General features: G+C 34.4%; 1 protein-coding gene across 1 annotated transcript in view; it reads right to left on the bottom strand.

Moving 5' to 3' along the window:
• The window catches only part of KHDRBS2 (KH RNA binding domain containing, signal transduction associated 2), a 478,057-nt gene that overhangs the window by 334,326 nt on the left and 117,062 nt on the right, over positions 1-26,669 (bottom strand). Inside the window, exon 2 of the mRNA XM_021706491.1 lies at positions 11,315-11,431. Within this exon, the coding sequence (XP_021562166.1) occupies positions 11,315-11,356 (42 nt within the window). The 5' untranslated portion in view covers positions 11,357-11,431. The remainder of the gene's footprint in view (positions 1-11,314; positions 11,432-26,669) is intronic.

Genomic DNA, 26,669 nt, shown 5'->3' with positions numbered 1-26,669 from the left:
ATGACTGTCAAAAGCATTATGTTAAGTCAAAGGATGTAGGAACAAGTCTCAAGTCTACTTACCACAAAAATCTCTTCATGCCATTCTAGAAAAAGGAGAGAAGACAGTAATAAGAAGCTGATCAGAACTCACCAGGGATCAGGAGAGAAGGAAAGCCCAAAGCACTTTTGGAGGTGAAAAAAATTAAAAATCTTTGATTGTGATGATGTAAATATTATTGTACATATTTAAAGGCTTAGAAGTGGTAGATTTCGGTGTATGCAAGTTATGCCTTAATACAAATGATGCAAAAAGTGTAATGATCTGACTCTGATGGTTTTAATAAAAAGAATGGCTAAAGAGAGAATATCTGAACTCTAGTGGCGTTTTGGGTTTAGAACTTAATTTATTGCAATATAAAAAGAAATTCTTTTTTAATTTTAATGTTTCTTTACATTCAAGGGGTGCATATGCAGACTTTTTATATAGGAATATTGTGTGATGTTGAAGTCTTCTATTGAAACTGTCACCCTGGTGGTGGACATGGGATCCAGTGGGTAGTTTTTCCACCTAACCCCTCTCACTCCTTCCTCTCTGTTGTTCTCATCCTTGTGTCCATGTGTTTTTAGCATTTAGCTCCCACTTAGTAGGGAGAACATGGAGTATTCAGTTTTCTGTTTCTTCGATAATTTATTTCGATCAATTTTCTAACCTATACAACTACAAAGAGATGAAGAAATGAGAGAAACAGTCTCCTCCTAAAAGGAAATTCTGGGCTATAGAGACATGAAGATTTTCCAGAAGAATGCATGCTGCTCCTAGTCCTCTCCTGAGGATGGGGCTAGAGTTAAAGAAAAGTAGCAGTTCAACCTTACTGCCTGCATCTTCCTATGGGCAGAAGCTGTCAAACCACAGCGTGCAGCTGTTGACTTAGGCACCCCAAGTACAGGATGCTCTGCTCCCCTTTTCCATCCAGAGTGCACATCGTCTGTGACAAACAGAAGGATGGAAAGCAATATTTTTATACATGAGTCATATTCAAACTACTCAATTTGTTACGGGCCATATTATGATGAAGAACCATGGTCAACCTGATCTTCTACATCTTATAAGTCATTTTAAGATGTTTAAAGTATTTTGGACTCATTTTCTACTATTTGGGAGGCAATCGTTTAAGAAACATCAAGCACAAACTTACAAAAATCGATTTCTTCCAATTCATGGTTCCTTGATGTTAATCTGCTAATTAAAACAAACTGATTTCTTGAAATGAACTTCATGTTTGTATTGTTTTGCTTTGGTTTCGACACCCGATGATTAAATATTTCCTAGTAATTGCCCAGATCTCAGACAAATTACTGTCTGTTGGGCAGCAATATATTATAGCTACAAAAACCAATGAATTAAACTGATACTTTTATATTTTCTTCGAACCTTAAGATTGCATAAACCAATTCACTCTGTGTATTAAGATGTGAAGAAACATATGCTACTTCTGAGACCAACTGAACAAAACTAGCACAACTCCAAAGTCACCTTCATAATACTCTAAAACAAATGAGGATTGTTCAAGTTTAATTCCTATTCCCCAGATGAATCTGTTAAAGCTATAGAGTAGTCAATACAACATAGATTTGCCTTACTCATTTTATGAAATCTTTCTCAAAACAAGTGGTAATAATCACTATAAAAGTTTCCAGATGCTTTTTAGATCAATATTATTATTAAATAAAATGTGAATAAAAACTTTAACCTAAATTTTTTAGAACTGGGATCATGAAAATATTAACTCAGTACAAGTAGGATATGTCTGCTCTCTTTTTTTTTTTTTGGCTTACCATAATATTCTGCATCATTTATGTTCCTAGGTTAGTAGGGCAGACTGTTGACTTAGAGGAGTTCAATTTAAATGAATTTGCTGCTGCTGATGTCACTGAGAAAATAAGTATCCCTCATACATTCAAAAAAATAAAAATGGTAGTCATTTGGGTTTGAAACTCTGAAAAAGTATTCTAATTATTAAGCTTAATTTCTTTTAAGATGAAAAGAAATTAAGATTGGGAAAAACATTCTTTAAAAGTGCTTAATGATAAAAATAAAATACTGCAAAACATCCAAAAGAAAGAGAAAACAGTAAGCCCACCACCCATAACCAGAAGTAGCAAATAGAGGGCATCAGAGGCCTAAAAATGTGAACATTTTGGCTTCTGGAGCTATCCCCAATTTTTAAAACCAAGACTCACATTTTGTTTGCCTTTTTCTTCTTAACTCCATAGTGATGCTAGAATAGTAGAGGCTAGCACTAATATATCTGTAGCTGAGGGATTCCTTATCTGGGGGGAAACACACACACACACACACACACACACACACACACACACACACACACGCAAGAATATTGGCATAGTAGTTTACTGTCCATCTCAAAATTCTAACATCAAGGAGCAAAGATATTTAATGCTAGTATTTTCAAAGTTAAAATAAAATGCTAAGTTTGCACAGAAATGTGGAAAGAGTAAACATCTTTACTAATAACATTCTAAAAGCAAATATACTCATAAGGGGTCTTAGTGATTTCTAATATTTACCTATTAAGAAAAATACTTAAATGTGTTTCCTTTATTGGCATTTGGTATACTTGCTCCTGTGACTAGCTTAACTGTTGCAATGGAACAGCTCAGGGGCAACATTCACATAGAATGCCTTGTGAATAGCATTCCTGGACGCGCACAAAATTCTGTCTTGCTGCAAAAAACCAAATGGCGCAACCAGTTGTGTTTACAGCAAAATATATAAAATTTCCATTGCATCCTATACAATTCTTTTTCCTTAGACATGTTGACTTAACTCTTGCTGAAGCCATACACAAAGAAAACAAACAATTAAAAGTGGACTCCATAATGTAGCTATTCATTAGATTGAGAAGTTGGCGACTTTTTTTTTTTTTTTCTGTCTCTGGGCTTTGTTTAGCATTATTAACTATAACCAGAAAACACTTTTCTACTGTTCTCCGAAGACTGTTAAGAGTTCAAACAAGCCGGGCTCGGCGGCTCAGCCTGTAATCCCGCCCTTTGGGGGGCTGAGGTGAGTGGATTCCCTGAGCCCGCGGGTTCAAGACCTGCCTGGGCAAGTTGGCAAGACCGCATCTCTACAGTAAATCAAAAATTAGCCGGACGTGGTAGTGCGCGCCTGTAGTTCCAGCTACTTGGAAGGCTGACGTGGAAGGATCGCCAGAGTCCAACAGGTCGAGGCTGCGGTGGCCGGGAATGGCCACTGCACTCCAGTCTGGGCGACGGAGTGAGACTCCAACTCAAAAAAAAAAAAAAAGAGTTCAAACAAAATTTCAAGCATTCATGACAATTCTACTCAACTAAAAAATGAATTGGATGTTTGTGATGGAAACCAGATTACTATGCAACTTTTGAATGACTTGTGAAGTTAAAACACTAATAAGAATCCAGAAAACAAAGTCAAATAAACATCACTGCAATTAATGAAATTCAGACTCTAAATTACTGCTGATGATGCATTTGAGTTAAGTGCAGGGTTTTTCTCGTTAGCATTTCCACTGAGGGCCCATTATTCTCTTATCCTACCTCCAAATTTCCCAAGCTGTGTGAGAACAAGTTGTCCAAGTTTCTCTTCAAAGAACTTGGCTTATATTGGGGTTGTTTCAACTATTTAAAGCAAACATTTAAAAACATACAAATAACAACAACAATCTTTCTATCAAAGACTTTTCTAACAAATTAAATATCATTATTATTTAGCATTTTGAAAACCATTCCCATTTGGTTCAACATTAAAATTATCCATTAATTAATAATGTATTACATTCTTACAATGATCAAAATAATGCTATTTAAGAATTTTTTATTTCTAATATCCAATTAGCCTAATAGAATGTAATAAGTTCATATGGGTCTATTTCTCTGGTGACTGAGTTTGTGGACAATGCAATGATAGAGTTCAATTTAAAAAATGAAACATCTTAATATTGTAAAAATAAAATATTCAATATCAAACTTAAGTAATTACCTATGCTCTAGATTTGTTCACCATTCAACTAGGATATTTTATGTGTCAACGCTTGCTATTAAAGAAAACAATGTGTGTATGTGTTTGTCTTTTTATATATGTATATTATGAGGGTGACTAGAGTTGAGTTAGTTTTGTTCAACTGGTCTCAGAAGTCGCATATGTTTCTTCACATCTTGATACACAGAGTGAATTGGTTTATGCAATCTTAAAGTTTGAAAAAAATATAAAAGTATCAGTTTAATTCATTGGCTTTTGTAGCTATAATATATTGTTGCCCAAGAGACAGTAATTTGTCTGAGATCTGGGCAATTACTAGGAAATATTTAATCATTGGGGGTTGTCGAAAACAAAGCAAAACAAAACAAACATAAAGTTTATTTCATGAAATCCGTTTGTTTAATTAGCATATATATATAAACAATCCCATGCAATGACATTTATATATGGAGAGAGAGAAAGTCAAAGAAGGGGAGTCAGAGGGAGAGAGAGAAAGAGAAAGAGGAGAGGGAAAGAGAGAGATTATTTATTAAAGATATTTGCATGTAGTACTAAAAACATAAAGTATACTAGTAATATATAAATGATATATAAGAATACATTGCTAAACTTAATTGCCTTGGAATTCTGCTCAGACATTCTTTCCTAATATAATAAACTGAAAAAAAATAAATAAATCATATCAATGGGTACATTACAAGTAAGTCAGTCACTGAATCTACCCAGATGCAAGGGAAGAAAATTAAACCTCATTCACTTCCTTCTAAAAGAAATGTAAAAGAATTTCCAGCCATTTCCAAAAATGCCATAGCATGTGAAATTTAAAATGTTCCTGAGATACACCTGCCCCCTTTCTATACTGATTATATTACATTTGGATTTTATTATAATATTTTTAGATGAACAGTAAAGCTTATGACAAAAAAAACAGACCTTCCTCAGTGACAGAAAAGAACTATATCATTATAGCTCTGATTTATAAAATGTCTAAAATGTTCTCTGTTTTCAGACATTCAATTTTTAATAGTTTAATAAATACAGTTTTTGAAGGATGGACCACAAAATAAGTGGCCTTTTCTATTAAAACATGGCAAGTCATGAAAGCCAAGGAAAGACTTGATGACCTATTCTAAGCTAATGAAGACTACAGAAATTTAACAGCTAAATGAAACACATGATTCTGACCTGCATCCTTTTGTTGTAATGGACAGCTGGTAAAACTTGAATGGAGTATGAGGATTAGATGGTAGTAATATATCAAAGTTAATTTCCCGGTTTTGATGGTTGCACTGTGATTATGTAGGAGAATGCCATTGTTTCTAGGAATTGCGTACTACATACAGTATTCAGGGATGATAAAGCACATGGTTCAGAAAAAAAAATGATTCGTTCTGTACCTGCAAATTTTTTGTAAACTTGACATTATTTTAAAATAAAAATAAACATGCTAAAATTATAATATGGTAGGAGAGAACTTGATTCTGTGTTTCCCTTGGGAAACAAGGGTGCAGTCCAAATAATGAGTGACAAATGGCAGTGGAGAAACAGCTAGTATATTAGTGGCATGTAAAAAAATATTTTCTGTATATAAATGGCTGCAACATTAGGTCTTGAAACTTTCCAAAAAGCAGGTCTTAATTATAGAAATTAAAATAAATTTGTCCAGATATGAATAAAATCAGACTAGAGGAAATTAATGATTTAAGATAATATATAAATTGAATTCACAACCCATAAAACAATGCTACTTCATACTCTGTCAATGAAGCTTATGAGGAAATTGAGTCCGGATGGTTTTATGGCTTTCTTTTTGTCATTCTAAGATCATGGCATACACTACAGTGAATTATAAATTATTCACACATAAAAAGATAAAGATGATAATGTGAAAAATTATCTCACAAATATAATGATATATTTCACGCTTCAACTCAAATCAATTACTTTAATTATTTGGCCCCGAAAAATCCAGATATAATACAGATTGAAATAATCTATTGATTCAACATTGCAACAAAATTTTCATTGTATTCCCACAAATATATTTTTGTAATACAATGTTTCTTATCACATGTGGTATTGTTCAGTTGGAACCTTTCAGCTTGTTACTCTAAGTTTTTAGAATTCAGGTCAGAGAAAGAGAATGCAGTGAATCAAACACAAACAAAATTCCACCTATCTGTATTTTCTAATATCCTCCTTATCCTTCACAAATTTCAGAGATATTTAAGCAAATTATTATGCTTATTTCTCTAACTCTGCTGGAAGTTGAAGTGAGCTAGGCATTCTTTTCTACAGAAGGTACACTGAGAAAGAAATAACGTTGATCTATTGTACAGTTTATTAGGGGCACAGCTAAAATTAAACTCAGAGCGTCTGGGCTCTTAGGTTTTGTAGGATTACAAATTGCTTTGGAGTTCAGGATACTAAGAAGTTGAGAAAGGAGTCTATGAACCAATCACTGCCTGACTGACAAGCGACGAGCATGGCTTTGTCCCTTCAGGACCTGAGAGACGGCCGTGTTGTTTGATGTCAGGCAGAGCCCAGGAGCCAAATGAGAGAAACTGGCACTGGGTCCACCCCCACATTGCCCACTAGGCAGCCGCATCTCTTTGAAGGTTTTCAGTTGATTTCATTGTTGATGAAAATCAATTTGCCATGAAATCAGAAAGGATTTACTAAAGTAGTCATCACCAAATACGGAAGACATAGTATAAAATAGAAACTGTGCATGTTATTAGTACATCAAAGACAGAAAAGTCTGCCTTGAGAAGGATCACACATTTTCAAATAAAACTCCAGCAAACAGCACTCTACATTTAACCTGTAATCAGTAGCATGTTTTAATACTTCATTCCATAATTTCAACCAAGCTTTATAATAGACATGCCAAGATGCCTTTCATGGCGACATAATTGACTTGTATCACGGTCGTTTGTGACTCTGTTTAAGGACAATAGGTAGGCCTGCAAGACATTTGCTTTCATGCTTTTCCCGTTTACTCACTCTTGTCTGGGTGTGTTCAGTCATTGTCTGATTTTTCTAAGCTGGCTAACCTTTTTTACTGGGGATAATATATTTGTTCTTCACCTTTTTCAAAAGTAAGCCTGTAGAACCACAGCTTCCTTGGTTCCCTCTCACTAATCTCTGCCATCAGCACCACTAAAAATAGCAGCTCTGTATGTGAGGCTACAGCAAGTTACACTGAAGATTGCGCAGAAGCCGCTGCTGGTAAAGCAGCTGTTGGTTATTTAGAACTGGCTGACCATCTGGTAAATGTAATGAAGGACTTAGACTTTAAAGAAGTTTTTGAATTGCCAGTTAGCTTCCTAATGTATTCTGAAACATTGCATACCTACTGTACATCTTCCTTCCTAGATTTCTCTAAGTATAATTTTTATCCTCACAATTTAAAATTTAACTTCTGTTCAGGCATTCCTGGTTGGTCTGACTGGATGTGAGTATATAATAATCTAATATTCTAGGATTTGACGAATATGGGAGAGAAATCATGACTATATGGTAGAATTTTGCTACTGGTGTCACAGTGGATATTTCTACATGCCATTCTGGTTTTGTTTCCAGTCGTTGTTACAGAGTTAGGTGTCATTAAACAAAAAGGAAATGTTTCCCAGAAAATAAAATAACACAAATAAAAACATTAAATTTGCTGAATATTTTTACTTACTACTAGTACTATTTTCTCTCTTTTGCAATTGGTTTTATAATGATTTGTGAACAAATCTTAAAACTTAGTGTTTTCCTAAGGATTGTGAATTTTTATTAGAGACACAAAAACAAAACCAAGTAAGTTTGTCATTCTATCCACCTACTAATTCAAATGATCAATACTTGAACTTTTTAAAAGAAAATGTTACACAGGTCAGGATATTTAATTACATTTCAAGCTTTATGAGGGCATGAGTCATATCTATTATCTTCCATTCTGCCTAGTATTGAATCTACTCTCGAGCACATAGAAAATGTGGAAAAAGTATCTTTGGCTAGTCATTTTTTCCAGACTTAGACAACTATCCAAATATCTCCTTTCATCATGAGGTGAAGAACAAATTTAAGACAGACACTCTGTAGCACTCTTAGTGGCATATCCCACATAGAAAGGCAATCTGCATCATCATGTTCTATGAAGGTGAAGCAAACCCATTTATTGAACAGCATTTTCTGCTAGGTTGCCTGACTCTGAGACCACAGAGGGGTCTGCTCAGCCGGGCTTTGTAAGTGCAAAAGAAGTGGCTCGTGTACTTCAGTCATTTATTTTTTTACATTGAATAAAATGTGAAAAACAGATTTGCAGTTGCATGTTGAACTCCTTAATGCCTGCTGATACAAACCTTAAACATAGCTAATCCTTGCACCGTCAGGTCCAGTTGAGAAGAGGGCTCAGAGAAGCCTGACTAAAGTTTGGTCAAGAAGAAAGTTTTTGTCAACATACAATATATACTGTATATATTTCTGTATGTATGTGTATGTGTGTGTTTGGACATATCACATTTCAGCATTTCAATGCTGATTAGACATCCATATTTCATATTGAGTAGGTACATCCATAAATTTAGAATCTAGAAGTTAAGAGAGTCACTGGGGGCTGGACATAAATTTTAGGTTCAAAGCACATAGGTGGTATGAAATCATGAAGGAAAAAAATAACTCTGAAGACTAAGCCCAGGTCTGGAAGAGGAAAAGGATCCAGTCATGGAGACAGAGGAAGAGAACAATAAAGGATGAAGATGAGACAGTGATTGCAAGTAACTTTTCAGTGAGTTTTGCTATAAAGATGAACTAAGAAATCAGATGGTAGTCAAAGGGGAATAATATAGTTATTAATTGAAGATATGGTGACAGTTGTCAGAAGAATAACAGGTACAGATATGGTTACAGGTACAAATCCTCCCTCAGGGTTTTCTCATGTGACATTCTCCTTTCTATCTTTCTATGCTCGGTTTCTTCTCATTATCCAGTGCTCTACCTGATAACTGTATCAAAATTTGCTCCCCCCACCATTAACCTCTTTTCCCTGCCCCTATTTTATTTTAATCCATAACAATGATCAATGCCTGAAAGCAAAACATTTATTCATGTATTTATTGCTTGTCTCTCTCACTGGAATGCAAACTCTGAGGAATCTTGTCATATTCATTACTGTAGACTAGAACTGTGAACAGCCCATCATATGTTCAACAAATACTTCTTCAGTTGATGCGTGAAAAATAAAACCATGTAAAATCTTTCTTCCTGTTCAGGTCATGTTTTAGAGAGGCAAAATAGCAGCATCACAATCAATAATTTACCAAGGACTTATTGTTATTTTAATCAAGTGTTTACTAAGGTAAATTTTTCATACCCATGTCTGTGGTTTTATTTCAGCTGGGTGGCCAGTAACCTTGACAGTTAAGGCTGTATCTATATTTCTTCAAAACATATTTTACAGTGCAATGTATTGTTAGTATCATTACCACTATTAAATGTTTTATCTTATTTTATTTTTTAAATGAAAACACTCAAAAGCATAGCCAAACATGATAGACTGCCCAAAAAGTAATGACACTAGATTTTAAGTAACAGATTTTATGAGTAAATTAAACCCAGTGAAAAACATGATAGAAGCAAATTTGTTTCCTATTGAATTTTCAAATACTTATGCTGATACCTGTCAGGCTCCCAGGGAAAAAGAAATCTAATTTAAAATTTTATGAACAGGAAACAAAATGTTCAAATTTATGGGAATAAAAATATACACCCATCTGTTTTTAAAAACATAGAGATATTACATAGAAGTTCCATGTGTGCAAATCTAACTAGGACAATTCTTTATCCTGGAGATAAATAGATAATTCAGTAAAATATATTAAGTGATAATAGATGACTTAGCCTATTAGAAGAGTTCAGGGAAGATTTGCCAGGAGATGATGCCTGACCTAAATATTGAGAGTGTGTAAGAGTGCAAAAGCACACAATATGAAGTTTATAATGTAAGAGTATATCTGGAGCATATACAAAAAGTAATTTTAAGGAATACATGTAGGTACAGACATAGATTATTATGTGTCAGTTTCTTTTGGTATATAAAGGAAATCTAAATTGGTCTGTGGCAGGGAACAAAAGCATGTCTCACAACTAGATGCTGGTGCTACCACCTTCTTAAATACTTGTATTATTTATTCTATGTGTATCAGAGAAACTAGAGACAGGAGTATCGACAAGAATGTAATCGCTTCTGACATTGTACATAGTATGGAGTAACCAAAAATTACCCTAAAGAAAAGTCTGGTAAAAATTATACTTTTGGCAATTTTCTAGAGTTGACTTTGAACCATTCTAAGAGAGCACCCAAATAGTGTCTTGCTCAGACTTTAAATATAGATTTGTTGCAATGAAGATAGGATATTTTCTGCGTGATATAGTCACCTATCCAGTGATATTTCTTACCATAAACTCCTTTATTTAAGATGTCTCATTAATAACTTGAATACAGAATCTCTAGTAACTTTCTAAAGATTCCCATAGTCAGAAATAAAAGTTTGAACATTTCATTTCTCAAAATAACATTATCAAATCATAAAAGTATGACCTAGTCGAATGACACATATCCACCTTTTACCAGTGAATTTTCAAAAATCGTTTATGAATAAATCTCTACAAATAGTTATTTCTCCCAAATATTGAATTCTAACACAGAGGAAATAGCTGTCACTTTATAAAATGGGAAATGATGTAGTTCAGATGTGAAATAAATCATTTCAAACATCAAACTTGAGCTATTTCTTACCACATTATTCCTTTGGGGGTCAGGTGGGTTGTTTAATATCATTGAAACATTTCAAGAAATAAACAAGATTCTCCTAGATTTCCAGATAAGTATTTTGAAATTGCCTCAGGTAAGAAGATCAAAGTGAAATAGGGAAGAGCAACAAAATGAGAGAATGATACAATGGATGTGATTAGGTGATATGACTGAAGAAAGAAAAGGGAACTAGCCAGGGAATTAAAGAAAATGAACACAGAAGATACAGAAAAAGTTAAGAGATTTGATAGCAACTTACACAAAGGACAAAGGAGAATGAAAATAAAGAATATATGTTCTGAAACAAAGAGAAGAAGGGAACAATAATTGATTTTTAGGAAGACAGAAGAGATAGCATAAAGTGCCACAGGGTGGTCCCAGAAGGTGAAAATGAGAAAATGGTAAAAGAACAGTTCAGGTGTGCTTGCAAATTTGGCCATCAGAGTTACAGGCAACCTCCTGCATGTGTTACATGTCAAATTCAAAGTTCAGTACCTTTGCTTTATCTCTCATTGATCCTTTGCCCAGGATAGACATTTTAGCACCTGTTTCTTCCTGTAGCCTCTTCAAGGAGTTTCCTCTTGGTCCAAGCAATTTCCCCACAAAATTGAACTAGGAAACAAAATCAATAGAATGTCTGTTTTAAGGTAGAGTGAAGAGATGATTTGCACCAAGAATAATTGATGGGTTATGGGTTTTTCAAACTTTACCACTGAGAAGAGAGCTATCCTACATGCATGCGTGTGTGGGCATGCACGCGCAAGTGCGCGTACACATGCGCGCGCGCACACACACACACACACACACACACACACTCACACAAATACACAGGAAATCATTTCAGATCTCTGATCTAAGACTTATTTTCAAAATTATACCACTTCCTAAAGGAATGCCAGGAATGCCAAAGTAATACTAAGTTGGACATATCATTTACCTATATAATCAAATAAGTTACTTATTAGGGAAAGTAATTAGGGAAATCACACTTTTTTCACAATTTCTAAAGGCCTTTTGTCACCCACTAGATTACTGAAATAAGAAATAATTTCAACGTAAGTCTATAGACCTTCAAAATTGCAAAAGTTAATATTTTAAATCTGTAAAATTAATACTCGTGTTAAATATCTCCTGTGCCCATAACATTCTATTGCAAATTTCATGATTTGGAAAAAGGGTTCTCAATTATTTTTCAACCTTACAGTCTCTACATTTAAAACTGTTGTACATTTTAAAATATGTTCAGATGGAACACGTATGCCAAAGTATTTGCCTGAATGGAAAATTCTGGTAGTCTACATATCTTGTTTATTTATCTTGAAACATGAATAAAAACAGATGAACTAAGAGTGGTTATCAGTATATATCAGCTAGCACAACGAACATCATCAAACCAAATGATCAAGATAATCATTAGTGTCATAATTCATTGATACATTAAAAAAATACAAAGAGCTTAAAATCTACCCAAAGCTACATTGGGAACACAAAGAATGAATATAACAATGATTGCTTCTAAATCAGAGGGTTTTTTTTGTTTTTTGTTTTTGGAACGATCCCACAGTAGGAAATACACTGTATTTAAAAGCAAAAAACTAAAATTTTCTCCCTAAGTACTGGATAAAAACAAGGATGATTGCTGTCACCACATTTCTTCAATATTGTACAAGAGCATGGGCTGTTGTATATGTAGGTGAATAGATAAATGGGATAGTATCACATCCAAAATGACTCACATACATGCTCAATTTATTTTCAACAAAAGTGCTAAAGCAACAAAATTTGGAAAGTAAAGTTTTAACAAATGGTGCGGAAACAATTGGATATGTATATGCAAAAAAACCAAAAAAAAACAAAAAACAAATCGAGACAAAAACCCACAAACACAATAAAACTTTCATCACACTTAGACAAACCTTATTTTGAGATCTACTGCAGATCTAAATGTAAAACTTAAAATTGTAGAGATTCTAGGAAGAAAGTATATAACAATACCTTTGCAAACTTAGGCTAGGAAAAGATTACTAAATTAGGAAGCAAACAACATTTAAAAACCTCTACTGATTCAAAAACCCCTAAAGAAATTGAATAGATAAGCTGCAGAGTGGTAGAAAATACTTCATATACATACATCTGCAAAATGACTAGCCTCTAGAATGTATAAAGAACTTCATGAAATCAATAATCTCTCTAGCTCTCACACACACACGCACACACACACACACAACAGAATGTCTAAAACTAAAAGAAAACTATTGGCAAATGTTGATGAAGATGTGGAATTACTGGAGCAATCACTGTTAGCACTTAAAATGACATAGCCACTTTGGAAAGGAGATTGGCAGTTATTTACAAAGTTAAACACAGAGCTCCACTGGGAATCAGCAATTCTACTGCTAAGTATTTATCCAAGAGAAATAAAACATGTTTATAGGACAACTTGAACAAGACTGTTCATGACATTTTGTTCATAATCACCATTAAAGTAGAAAGAAACCAGTGATCATCTTAAGTGACTATACAAACAAGTTTACATATAAATATATATTAGTCTCCCTGACACAACATCACGGATGCATCTCACAGACATTTGAGAAAAATCCAGATATAACAGAGCACATAATGTTAGATTCCATTATCACAAAATTCTATTGGAAAAAATAATACGTGGTGTTAGAATCTATAAAAGTGGTTGTGTGTTGATAATAGAAGCCTGGAGTTGGACAGGTTGGAAAATGGCATGCAGGAAACATCTGAGGTAACAGAATTGTTCCATATGTTGCTGAAGGTATAGGCATACTTTCATCAAACCTCACCAAGCTGCACTCTTAAGAACTGTGCATTTCATTGTATGTGCATAGAATGGGGAAAAACAAATTAAAAGCCTGAAAACTCAAAAATATTTTAAAATAATATCATAATGCCTGGTCTTCCATTTAGGTCTTTTATCCATTTGAGTTGGTTTTTGTGTATATTGTACAGTAAGGATTCAATTTCAGTTTTTTGCAGGTGAATATCCAGTTTTCTTGGCACTATTTATTGAAAATATTATCCTTTTCCCTTTGTGTTCTATTGATGTCCTTGTCAAAAGTCAGTTGACCATATATGTTTGTATTTACTTTTGAGAGAACAGAGGTGAAAAATCTCTTCACATTGGCATTGGTAATGGATTTTGAATATCTACAATTAGATAATTAGATAAAAATTGTGTTGTATGTGTGTGTGCATATATGTGTATATTGGAATATTATTCAACCTGAAAAATTAGACTTTGTCATTTTTGCCACAATGTGAATGTACTCGGAGACCATTACGTTCAGTGAAGTAAGTCAGATACAGACAGAAAACTACTGATGATCTCACTTATATGTAGAATCTTTAAAACATTCAAATATACAGATGCAGAGACCGGTAACAGTGGTGACCAGGAGCAGGGGTGGGGATGGGGTGAAAATGATGAGATATGTCAGAGGATACAATGTAGCAGATACGTTGAATGAACAAGAATAGATATATAGTGATAACCATGAAGACTACAAGTAATAAATTTGAACTGCATTTGGTATTCACACTAAATGAGTAGATTTTTAGCTGCTCTTGACAGAAAAACAAAAGAAAATTTTAAAAATAGGTAACTTTGTGAGATGATGGGTATGTTAGTTTGCTCTCCTATTGTAAACATTTTACTATCATGTATCCCATAACCTGTCATACACCTTCAATATACTATTTATTTAAAAATTAAAATCAACAGAGAAAAATCATAATGAAGTATACTACAAAGAAATGCCAGTTTCTAGAGTTATACAAAGGATCTCCCAAGGATTTTAGAAAATATATCATTCCAGTCTATCTAGAGATAGAAATGGAGAAATATCCCCCGACTCAGTAGGCCAGTCTAACCTTTATATTAAAACCAGACCACAAAAGAAAATATATAGAGTAAAGGCACTCATGAAAAAAACCATCCAACAAAATAGTAGAAGTAAACCCTATTGTATCTACAAAAAGTATCTCATGATTGATTCGTGTTTATCATAGATATCCAAAGTAGTTTAACACTTGCAATTCCTGATCATCATTTACCCATTGACAAATTAATGGAAACAAAAAGCTAACATTTTATGTGGGCAGAAAAATAATTTGATGAATTCAAAACTAATCATTATAAAAAGTTACATCATCTAAAAAATAAAGAAAATATCCTCAGTTGATAGAAAGCTTCTATTCAAACCCATAAGAATAGTAGATTTACTGGTAAAACAATATCATAAACAAGGTAAAGATGCACATCCTTGATGCTTTATTCAGCACAGAAGATTCAAACCACTGAATAAGACAAAATAAATGTTATAAATGTCAGAAAGTAAGAAAAAATATTTGTAGTTTATATAATTATATACTTAGAAAGCTTAAAGTATTTTCATAAAATTATTAGAATTAGTAAGAGTTTAGCAAAGTGCTTTGTACAAATCAATATAAAAATCAATTGTACCTTTGTATACTGGCAGCATATAATTAGAAAATATTTTTTAAAAAGGAGACACCATCTATAACAAGATTAAAAAATAGGTTTCTTAGCAATGAATTTAGCTATGGCTATTTAAAACCTTTTCAGAGAATGTATAAAATACATTACTAAGGTCATTACATACATATAAATACATTGAGAGACAGGTTATTTTCATAAATAGAAAATCTCAGTGCCATATAGATTTCTAGTATTACCAATTTCATCTACAGATCCAATGTAATTCTAATTACAATCATAATAGGGTTTAGATCAATGTATGAATTGGTCCTAAAATTTGTCTGAAAAAGGACATGGGCCAAAAACAGCCAAGATCATTCAGAAGCAAAATAACAAGTCCGGGGTTATTCCTATCCCACACCAAGATTCATCACAAAGCTATATTAATAATAATAGTGTGATGCACAGATAGAGAAACAGAGCAATGGAATCCAAAATCCAAGACAGAATCCTGTGTCTGTGAAAAGGACATATGATACAGGTGACTTAACAAATCACTGAGTGAATCAGACAGATAACGGTCCCCTAGGATGTCCAAGTCCTAACACCAGAATCTGTAAATACATTACCCTGCCTAAGAAACTCTGTGGATGTGATTAAATTAGAGTCTTGAGATGGGGAGATTATCCTGAATTATCTGGCAGGGCCCAGTGTCTCTTTAAGTGAAAGTGGGAAGCAGCAGAGTCAGAGAAGGAGATGTGATGAAAAAAAGCGCAGAGGGGAGGGGTGCAATTGCTGGCTTTGAAGACGGAAGCAGGCCATGATGCAAGGAATGCTGGCAGCTTCTATTAGTTGGAAAAGTCATGGAGCACATTCTTTCCCAGAGCCTCTGGAAGGAACAGACACCTTGCAGACAGCCTGAATTCAGCCTCATAAATCATTTCAACTTCTGACCATTGCAACTCTAAAATAATACATTTTTTTTCTGTTTTTAAGACACTAAATTTAAGTGTATGGTGACTGTTACAGTAGCAACAACAAACTAATATACCAAGGAAAGAAGAAACTACCTAATACATAGCATAATTGACTATTCATAGTAGGAGAAATGAAATTAATTCCCACATCATAACAAAACCCCCTAAATTCTATATGATTAATAGGCTTAGATAAGGAGAGCAAAATTTTAGAATTTCCAGAGAAAAAGTAGGAAAACAGTATCTAATATTTTTAAATGACAAAAATAAGCTTAAAATAAAAGTTAGAATAAAATTAAGTCTATCTGTTTGACAAAATACACCACAAAGAAGGTGAAAACATAAGCCACATGTATGGAGATGGTTTGCATTACATGTTACTAATAAATCATTAGTTTACAAAAACAAATATAAAACTAAGAAAAATACAACTTAATAGATAAGGAGTAAAATCATGAATATGTCATTGAAGAAGAAACAGGAGTGGAAAAAATATGAAAACTTCAACCTCATTATAATTTTAACAAGAATTAAGTTAAAAATCTCAATTAGGTCATTTGACGCACATTGTGAAGTTAAAAATGAAGAGGTCAGACATCAAGCACCAGCCAGAATACAGAGCAACGTACTTATATACCTGTCACTTGAGGGAATGTAAATGGATATAGTCATTTTGGCACTGTCTTATAAATCTATAAATGCATTTATCCCTTGCCTCAGCAATCTCATACTTAGATATATCCCCTAGAAAAATCTCTGCACATGCACAATGGTATTCAAATGCTTATAAGAGCAAAAATAATTGGGAAGAATGGTGATCAACTCAAGAATGACCTGCTGTCAACTCCACACCATCACTAGCATTTCTGCCTAGGTCTTGGTACCATTTTCCTGATCCCTTTCCATGTGGGCTCCCCCTCCCTTTTGTGGTGAGTTTTGTCAGTGTCTGAAGGTTGCACCAAATTTGAAAGGTGGATGTGAATTGAGGTACATTATCTTTGGCAAACCGTGGAGGTCAGGCATGACGGCTTTGCTGGCCTCTGCATGAGCTCTTACTCCATGACTGCGGGTCCCCCACTGCTTTCTCCACGATATCCCAGTTATTGGTCTTGGCAAGCTCTGCAGATCTCTCTCCAAACCTCTCTCTGTCATCATGACAGGTTTCACAGGGTTTCCTGAAGTTTTGGTTTCTTTCCTATGCTCTGAGGCATCAGGTTCCGATCTCCACTGCCCAGGGGTGGAACTTTCTTGAAATCCCTGCTCCCATCTCTTCCAACAGATATATGAGCCTTGAATAATAGTTATAACTGTTTATATTTAGAGTGGCTTCCGTTTGCCAATCAGAACACTGACTGGTACAAATGAATAAGTAACTTGTGACATATTCACAGTGAAATGTTATACCTCAGTAAATGTGAATTGCCAATAACGAAAAATCTCATTAATACATTTTAGAAATAAAATTTTGGATAAATATTCAATCTCTAGACACATGACACTTTTTATAAAGTTCACAAATAAGCAAAATCTAACCAGATTATACTTACGAAAGCATGCATATGTAGTAAATCTATTTCTTAAATAACAGAGATAATATTATTAAATACAAAATCCAGGATGGTGACACTTTGTGAATGGTAATGTGATCAAAGGGATACATACAGGTATTGTCAAGGCAACAGGAAACATTTTAGACTTTGGTTTAACTTATAGTTGCAAGAATGTTTATTTTATTTTGTTAAAAATTCTACATGAAAAGTTACAAATATTTTTGAATATATTAAATATTAAGTTGCTTTAGAAGAAATTAAATAAAATAATTAAATAGAATAATTCAAATTGATTTAAATTTAACTGCACTTCTATTCAGAGTTTGATGATAGTAAAAACCAAGCTCAAAAATACCAAAGCACTCAAAGTGACTCCTCAACCAAGAATGTTCAAGAGTATGAAAAGAGACAGCCTTTCACATAATCCTGGCTGAGAACAGATTATTGGCACAATAAAAATAGAATTTTAGAATTTTCTGTTCTCTGACATTTCCCAGTACTTCTATTTCAATGGAGCCGTTTTATTTCTAACCAATAATTAATTTGAAACCAAACTGTCTTGAAACTATCAGAGAAATATTTCTTTTAATTCATTCACAAACTCTACCTGTTGAAATAGCACACAAACAGCCAACAGAATGAAGATGCTGTAAAATCAGAGATGTAATTTCACAAACTGAGGATATTTTATCTTTTATAAGTAACATGAACTATATAACATTATTTTAAGCAATTTTTATTTACATTTGTTTGTTTTAAACATGTATAAATGTACAATTTATCATATGCTTTTGCTATAAAGTATTTACTTATCATAGTTTAAGTTTATTTATAAGTGATTTTTATCCCCTGTACAATATCTGGAGTTTTGGGAGCTCAGAGAACTTTTTTTTCATGAAAGACTGAATAGTATTTTTATTTGAGATTTAAAACATTAGAAGTTATCACTAAGCTGATTACATATTTCTGATGTTCTTTTTTTAATAATTAAATGTTTTGTTTTGTTTTGTTTAAACATATTTTTTATTTTAAAATTGTGGGGTGCAGTTAAGTGTTAGGTATACAAATATAATTTATTTTAAAATAAACTCTTAAACTAGTCAATACAAAAGTTGTTCTAGTAAGAGTTTTTTCCTTCCCTCTACTTTCTTTTTTTTTTTTTGAGTTGGAGTCTCACTCTGTCGCCCAGACTGGAGTGCAGTGGCCGCTCCCGGCCACCACAGCCTCGACCTGCTGGGCTCCGGCGATCCTTCTGCCTCAGCCTTCCAAGTAGCCGGAATTACAGACATGCGCTACCACGCCCGGTTGATTTTTTTTTTTTTTTTTAATTGTAGAGATGAGGTCTCACTGCGCAGGCGGGTCTCGAACCCGCGGGCTCAGGCAATCCACTCACCTCAGCCCCCAAAAGGCACGGGATTACAGGCCGAGCCACCAAGCCCGGCTCCTTCCCTCTACTTTCAACCTATACCCAGTCCTCTTTCAAACAAAGCCTATTAACATAATTATGACTGGTAAATTATCAGTTTATTGTCAGTAATTGGCTTCTAACCTTTTCTTTAGAAAACATATCTTTTGAACACAGAAAATAGTCAAACAATACACAGCAGTGTCTTCAATATTCCACTGTAATTTAGTAACTTAGGAATCTCTAAGATTCTTAAAGCTTAAGAGAGTGAACATAGCTGTGTTTTCATTATATTAGATATTTTCAAATAATTTGAAAGTATTTTATCCACATGTATTTTGGGAACATTAAATTTTTGCATGTCAAATTCATTTATGCTTAAGTCACTGAACAGTTGTTTTGTAATAAAATGTATATTTAAAAAGTCTTTTGAGCAATTTTAATCAGATTTTTAACTTCCTTTTTAAAGTCAATATTTAAATTGTGTTAGAAATAAAATAAACCAGATGAAGCTATTTCAATGGTTTCCAAAAACAAGAAAAAAATAATTGGTGGCAAAACAAGTGCTCATCATAAATGTAAGGCCATTTAAAAAAAAATATTTTAGGGACTTATAACAAGCCCCAAACAGTTTACTATTAAGTCAAAATAAACATCAATCATATTGGGCATATATATTTCAAAATGTACCTGTTCATCCTGTAAACATAAGATACCTAGAACAGCAGTTCTCAACCTTTTTGAAATCGGGGAATGGTTTTGTGGTAGACAATTTTTCCATGGACTACGGGGGTAGGAGGGGTGTGAAGTCAAAAGTCACTGCCAATGTTAATCTGTATTTGCAACCACTCTGCAGTGCTAGCATCATGCCTCAGCTCCATCTCAGATCAGCAGTAATAAGAATGATGGGGAGTGGCTGTAAATACAGATGAAGGTTTGCTGGCTCACCCGCCGTTCACCTTCTGCTGTGCAGCCCAGTTCCTAACAGGCCACCGACCTGTACCAGGGAAGGACTCCGCCCTAGAATGTCTTATATATAGTATCCCATTTTATCTTTTCCTCATGATTAATGGCATTTCTTCAATACTCATATGAAATAGACCTTTTTTTTTACATGAGGCACTTTTTTTGGCAATAAATTTATAAACTAATTCTAGCAACTTTTGTCCCTTCTCAAATAGGGTAGTCAATCCACTTCTATTTCACCTTTTTGTGAGCACTGAGACTGCGCCTGCTGGAGAGGAAAGGTCAGAGTTGCTAACCAGTGCTACTTGTGAAGAATCGCAGACCTGCCAGAAGAATCTCTGCTGCTTACTTCATGCCACTATTGCCTTTTAAAAAAATTTGTATTTTAAAGATATGGAGGTCAATTCTGTGTTATGCATACAAATGGTCATTGTACAGGTTAAGTTTGGGCCTCATTTTGGTCTCCACGTCACCTGGTTTGAGATCAGGTACACTTATTAATAAAGTGTGCCTCCCTGCTCCCTCCCCTGGCAGTTTCCCACTACTGCCAATCCCTTTCTTAGAGAATTGTGACAATTGCTCAGGGTCCGCTTACAAGTGAGAACGTGGAACTTAGTTCTTTGTTTCTGTGATAGATCACTGAGTATTACAGACTAAATCCATCCAAATTGCCCTGAATTTCATAACTTTGTTCTTCTTTATGTCTGCATAATATTCCATCATGTATATGTACCATAGTTTTAAAATCCAGTCTACTTTCAATGGGCGGTATGGTTGGTTCTGTGTTTTTGTTATGGTGAATAGTACTGCAATAAACATGCATACACAGGTTTCTTTTTCGTAGAATGTTTTGAGTTCCTTTGGGTATATTCCCAGAAGGGGATTGCTGGGTCATATGGAAGGTCAAATTTTACATCTTTTAGGATTTGCCACACTGTTTTCTATAGAGGTTATACTAGTTTACACTCCCACCAGCAGTGTAGAAGTGTTCCCTTTTCCCTGCATCCTCTTCAGCAGCTGTTTTTTGTTATTGATGATGGCCTTCCTGACTGGAGTTAGGAGGTATCTCAGGGTGGTTTTAATTTGTATTTCTTTGATGATTAGTGAGGCTGAGCATTTTTTCATGAATATGTTGGCTGCTCATAAGTCTTCTTTTGAGAAGTGTCTTTACCCACTTTTTTAATATGGCTGCTTGTTTTTGTCTTTTTGGCATGTCTGAATTCCTTGTAGATTCTAGATGTTACACCTTTGTCAGATATACAGTTGGAAAATATTTTTCCCCAGTCTGTGTGCTTGCTCTCTTGAAGGTTTCTTTGGCTTTGCAGAAGCTTTTCAGTTTGATGAGGTCCCACTTGTCTATCTTCTCTTTTATGACATGAGCATTTGGGCTTTTGATCAGGAATTGGTTGCCAGTTCCAATTTCCAGAAGGGTGTTTCCTGCACCCTCTAAGGTTCTTATAGTTTGAGGTTTTATGTTTAGGTCTTTGATCCATTTAGAGTTGATTTAGTGTATGGTGATAGGTAGGGGTCTTGTTTTAATCTTCTGTGTGTGGTCAGTCTGTTTTCCCAGCACCATTTACTGTGTAGGTTCTCCTTTTCTCAGTGGTTGTTAGTGGAGGCTTTGTTGATAATGAGTTGTTTGAGAAATTGAGGTTTTTCTTCTGGAATCTCTATCCTGTTTCGTATGACACAATTGGACTTAAATTCTCTAGTCCCCTGATCCTCAGACTTCCCTGGTTCTCACATCTGATATAATACTTGAACTCTGTTTTATGTCCGCCCTATTCATGACATTGAGATGAATTCCATTTTAATCAACAAGAATTGATAGAGTTACTATTCTGTGTGTTGGGAACTCAACATTAAATCAGCCTGTAGTACTCTAACCTTGTGTTTCTTGCTATTAAAACAAAATAAAGCAATGTTGAGGAAACGGCACAAAGTAGAACCACAGTTTCAGATCAAAAAACAGTCCAGGGATGGTGGTTCATGCCTATAAATCCAGCACTTTGGGAGGTTGAGGTGGGAAGAATGCTTGAGCCCAGTAGTTTGAGACCAAACTAGGCAACGTAGTAAGACTTTATCTCTACAAAAATAAATTTTAAAAAATAAGCCTGGCAGGGTGACAAATGCCTATAGTCCCAGCTATTCAGGGAGGATGAGGTGGAAGTATCACTTGAGCCCAGGAGTTTGAGGCTGTGGTAAGCTGTGGTTGAGACACTGCACTTTAGCCTGGGCAACAGAGTGAGAGAGAGAGAGAGAGAGAGAGAGAGAGCGAGAGCGAGAAAGAGAGAAAGAAAGAGAGAGAGAGAGAGTTTTCACTTCCTCTCTGTTTATACAAGTATGTAGAAAATTACTAGGCATGTATTTTAATCTTGAATTTTTTAGTGTCTACTCATATAAACAGAGAGAGAGTGACAACACTCATCATACTCATCATAGCAATCATCAAACGCACAGGTGAACAACAGAATCAAGTTTTATTAGAAAAGAGTAGAATATTATTTTATTCTACTGCAAAAATATCAAGCTATGCAATAAAATTAATTCCTTTCAGAATTTACAGAGGTCATTGCCAAAGAAAATCACTTCTAATTTAACAAAACAGATAATGATGGGTATTGAAGAAGACACAAAAGGAAAGCATAATGTTTTAGAATTAACCATTAAAGTGAATACCAATATACTACCATAAACCAAACTTTATTCAATAAATATATTTATATTAAATAAAGGCATCAATTCAATCATTTTCCAACCACATTTGTTTAGCACCTAGAACTTATGAAATGCACAGAGGATACAAAGTGAACCAGACAGAAATACTTCTTTCAAAAAACTTACAACTTCACTGGCAATTTATTGGATTTGAGAAATATGAGGAGAGGAGGGTGAAGTCGTAACCAAAATGTATTCTACACATAGATGATTGGAAAGTTAACAGTGTTCCATTAACAAAATTATGAAATACAGGAGCAAAAGTACTGGAGAAAAATTTGTTATATATTCCATTTTAGGTGCCTTAGAAATGGAAAAATCTAGTAACCATGTGTAAGTAGACATAGAGAAATTCAAGATGAAAATAGATGCCTAACAATTTTCTACATAGGGGTACTACTTAAGTTCATGAAATTACCAAGCAAGAGGGATAAAACAGGAAATCGCAGAAGAGAAACTTGTGGAACACAAATATATTTAGGAGAGAAAATAAGGAAGAAGAGCAAAGGACTAACTTCTGGAAGAATTTTTAAAAACAGAAGAAAAGAAAAATTTATAAATCACCTAATCAACAAATATGCATCAAATGACAATTATATATCAGACCATGTACTAAAAAAAGTTCAGAAATCCAAAGGAAGGTATAACTGGAATCATTCATTAGGAAGCCTTTCCTGAAAAATGGCATTTAAAATAACTTGTGCGAAAACCCCAAGAGCATGACAAGTTGGATAAATGTTAAGTAATTCATTTTGGAGGTGTGAGGAATGAGGCTGCAGGGGGGATATAGACAAAATATTCAAGCACTTATCAACCCTATTGAGCATTTTGGTCTTTAGGTCAAAGCTATGTAGCTCAATTGAAGGGTCTAAGCTGGGTGATGGGTAGGGTGGATGGGAAGTGGACTGCGGCATCTTGCAGTATGAGGAGTGGAAGGAGTATGCAAAGAGCTGGAGAAGTCAAGGAGAAATCACGTTAACAGAGGCTCTAGGTGGAGGTAGCTTAGAGTTTGAGAACAGCGAAAACAATTCATTGGATATGGCAGGTAAGAAGAATGACGATCCTGGGCTAAAATACCAACTGTTACAATATATTTAACCTCAGAACGTATATAAAATTACAAAATAATACAGTAAAAGTCAATATATGTATGAACTAAGAGAGTTTAAAGCGAATATCTACCACAAATATAAAGAGCAATTACTCTTGTTTGCCATGAGATCCAAAAATCCCATTAGGCAATGCTCTCTTGAGGGAGGTTTGAATTTGAAGAAAGCAGATATAGTTGGAGAATAAGAATCCATTTATATTAAGTATAAAAATGTGGGTCCTTTCAATTGTGTTGAAGGGGTACATTGCGTACTTAATACTTGCCTAAGACATTTCAAAGTAGCATGGTCTGTGTTAAAATCATATTATATTTTAAGAAGTCTATGCTTTACAGAAATAACAAAGGAACTTGAGAACATGCTGATAAAAATAATGCAACATGAATTTTAATAATGTAAACACACACACAATTCATGTGCCATTCGTTCAGCTATAAATAATTCTTTACTATGCTTCAGCACACTTGTGTGTGTTAATCATATTTTTCTTTCAAGGAGAGACATCTAAAGAGCCTCTGGTCATGTTTTAAATGCTTTTCATCCTATGTGGAACATCCTTCAATGGGTTCTGAGACATATCTTTGCTATATTTATACAACTCAAGGGGTACATTCTCCAAGTTCAAGTTTTTATTTTTAAAAATTCATTTAAAATTCTATAATTAAGTGAAACATATAAACATTTAAAAACATCTCTAATCTTAATCATAACTGCAGGTCAAAGTTAAATCATAATTTGTTCAACATGTGCAACTCTCTGAATACCAAGACTTCTAGAGTACTCTACAGTTCATAGAGTCATCTGTAGAGTAGATGACTGAATGTTTACTCATACAGTGACATGTAACTGCACAGTTCAGTTTTTATCGGCAACTTTGCTCATATAATAATTAGCAGATATTTCTTGAACCTTCCCAATAATCATAAAGTAACATCTGCAGTAACATTCTTATTTTAGAATTTTAAATTTTCTTAAATTAGCCATTATATTTTTCATTATTGGCATCAGATGAAATCCTGACTTTCTAAAGTAAATCTTTTATTTAAATGTCATATAACATAAATATCTTGTACATTACATTTCCATGTGCAAAGTAGAGATGTTGGTTCTTTAAAGAACTTTTCCAACTCTACACAGTTTCATGAAATAAATATATGTGCTTATACTTGATGAGGATATATTCATACAGGAAGCAATGCTTATTGAGCCTAAGCTATGTGCCAGGTCCCTCTCTAGGTACTGGGGACATAGAAGAAAATGAAACAATAAACTTTGACACTATGGCACTTACATTCTAAATACAAATTTGCTTCCAACTAAAATATCTTTAAATAAGCAACAGATTTCCTGTTTGCTGGATGGTATCCAGCTTTTTCAAGGTTCAGCTGCTGAAAAATCAACGATGTTGGAGGCTTTGTCATAGATGAGTTGGTTGAAGAATTGAGGCTTTAGTTCTGGAATCTCTATCCTGTTTCATTGGTCTATACACCTGTTCTTGTACCAATACAAGGCTGTTTTGATTACTGTAGCCTTATGGTAAAGTTTGAAGTCTGGAAGTGTGATACCTCCTGCTTTGTTTCTTTTGCCAAGGATTGTTTTGACTATTCGTGGCTGTTTGTGTTTCCATATGAATTTCTGTATTGTCATTTCCAGGTCTGAGAAGAATGATGTTGGTAATTTAATGGGTATTGTGATCTGCAGATTGCCTTTGGTAAGATGGACATTTTAACAATGTTGATTCTTCCTATCCATGATCATGGAATATATTTCCATTTGTTTGTGTCTTCTTGGATTTCTTTGAGCATGTTTTATAGTTCTCACTGTAAAGGTCTTTCACTTCCCTGGTAAGAAAGATACTGAGGCATTTCATTTTTTGTGCGGCTACTGAGAGTGGAATTGTGCTTTGTATTTGGGTCTCTGACTGCTTGTTGTTGGTGTATAGGAATGCAACTGTCTTTTGCATTTATTTTGTACCCTGAGACTTTGCCAAAGTCCTTTATTAGTGCAAGCAAGTTTTTTACAGATTTTTTTGGATTTTCAAGGCATAAGATCATATCATCAGCAAAGAGGGATAACTTGACTTCCTCTTTTCCTGTTTGGATACCCCTGATTTCCTTCTCTTGTCTTATTGCCCTAGCTAGGACTTCCAACAACACTGGGAGAGGAGAACCTATTCAGTAAATAGTACTGGGAAAACTGGCTGATCACATGCAGAAGATTGAAACAGGACCCTTACCTGTACACAAAAATTAACTCTAAATGGATCAAAGACCTAAATGTAAAACCTCAAACTATAAGAATCTTAGAAAATGCAGGGGATATCCTTATGTAAATTGGAATTGGCAACCCATTCCTGATCAGAACCCTAAGTGCCCATACCATAGGAAATAGATAAGTGGGACCTCATCAAACTAACAAGCTACTGCAAACCAAAAGAAACCATCAAGAGAGCAGGGAGACATCCCATAGAATGAAAAATATATATATATTTGCCAACTGTATATCTGACAAAGGCCTAACATCTAGTATCTATAAGGAATTCAAACACACCAAAAGGAAAAAAACAAACAGCCCCATTAAGAAGTCGGGGAAAGACATGAATAGACACTGCTCAAAAGAAGATATACGGGCAGCCAACAGACACATGAAAAAGT

This window comes from Carlito syrichta, unplaced genomic scaffold (assembly GCF_000164805.1).
Source record: "Carlito syrichta isolate Samal-C Ts95f unplaced genomic scaffold, Tarsius_syrichta-2.0.1 Scaffold315645, whole genome shotgun sequence".
NCBI lineage: Eukaryota > Metazoa > Chordata > Mammalia > Primates > Tarsiidae > Carlito > Carlito syrichta.
This window is presented reverse-complemented; position numbering and strand designations above follow the sequence as displayed.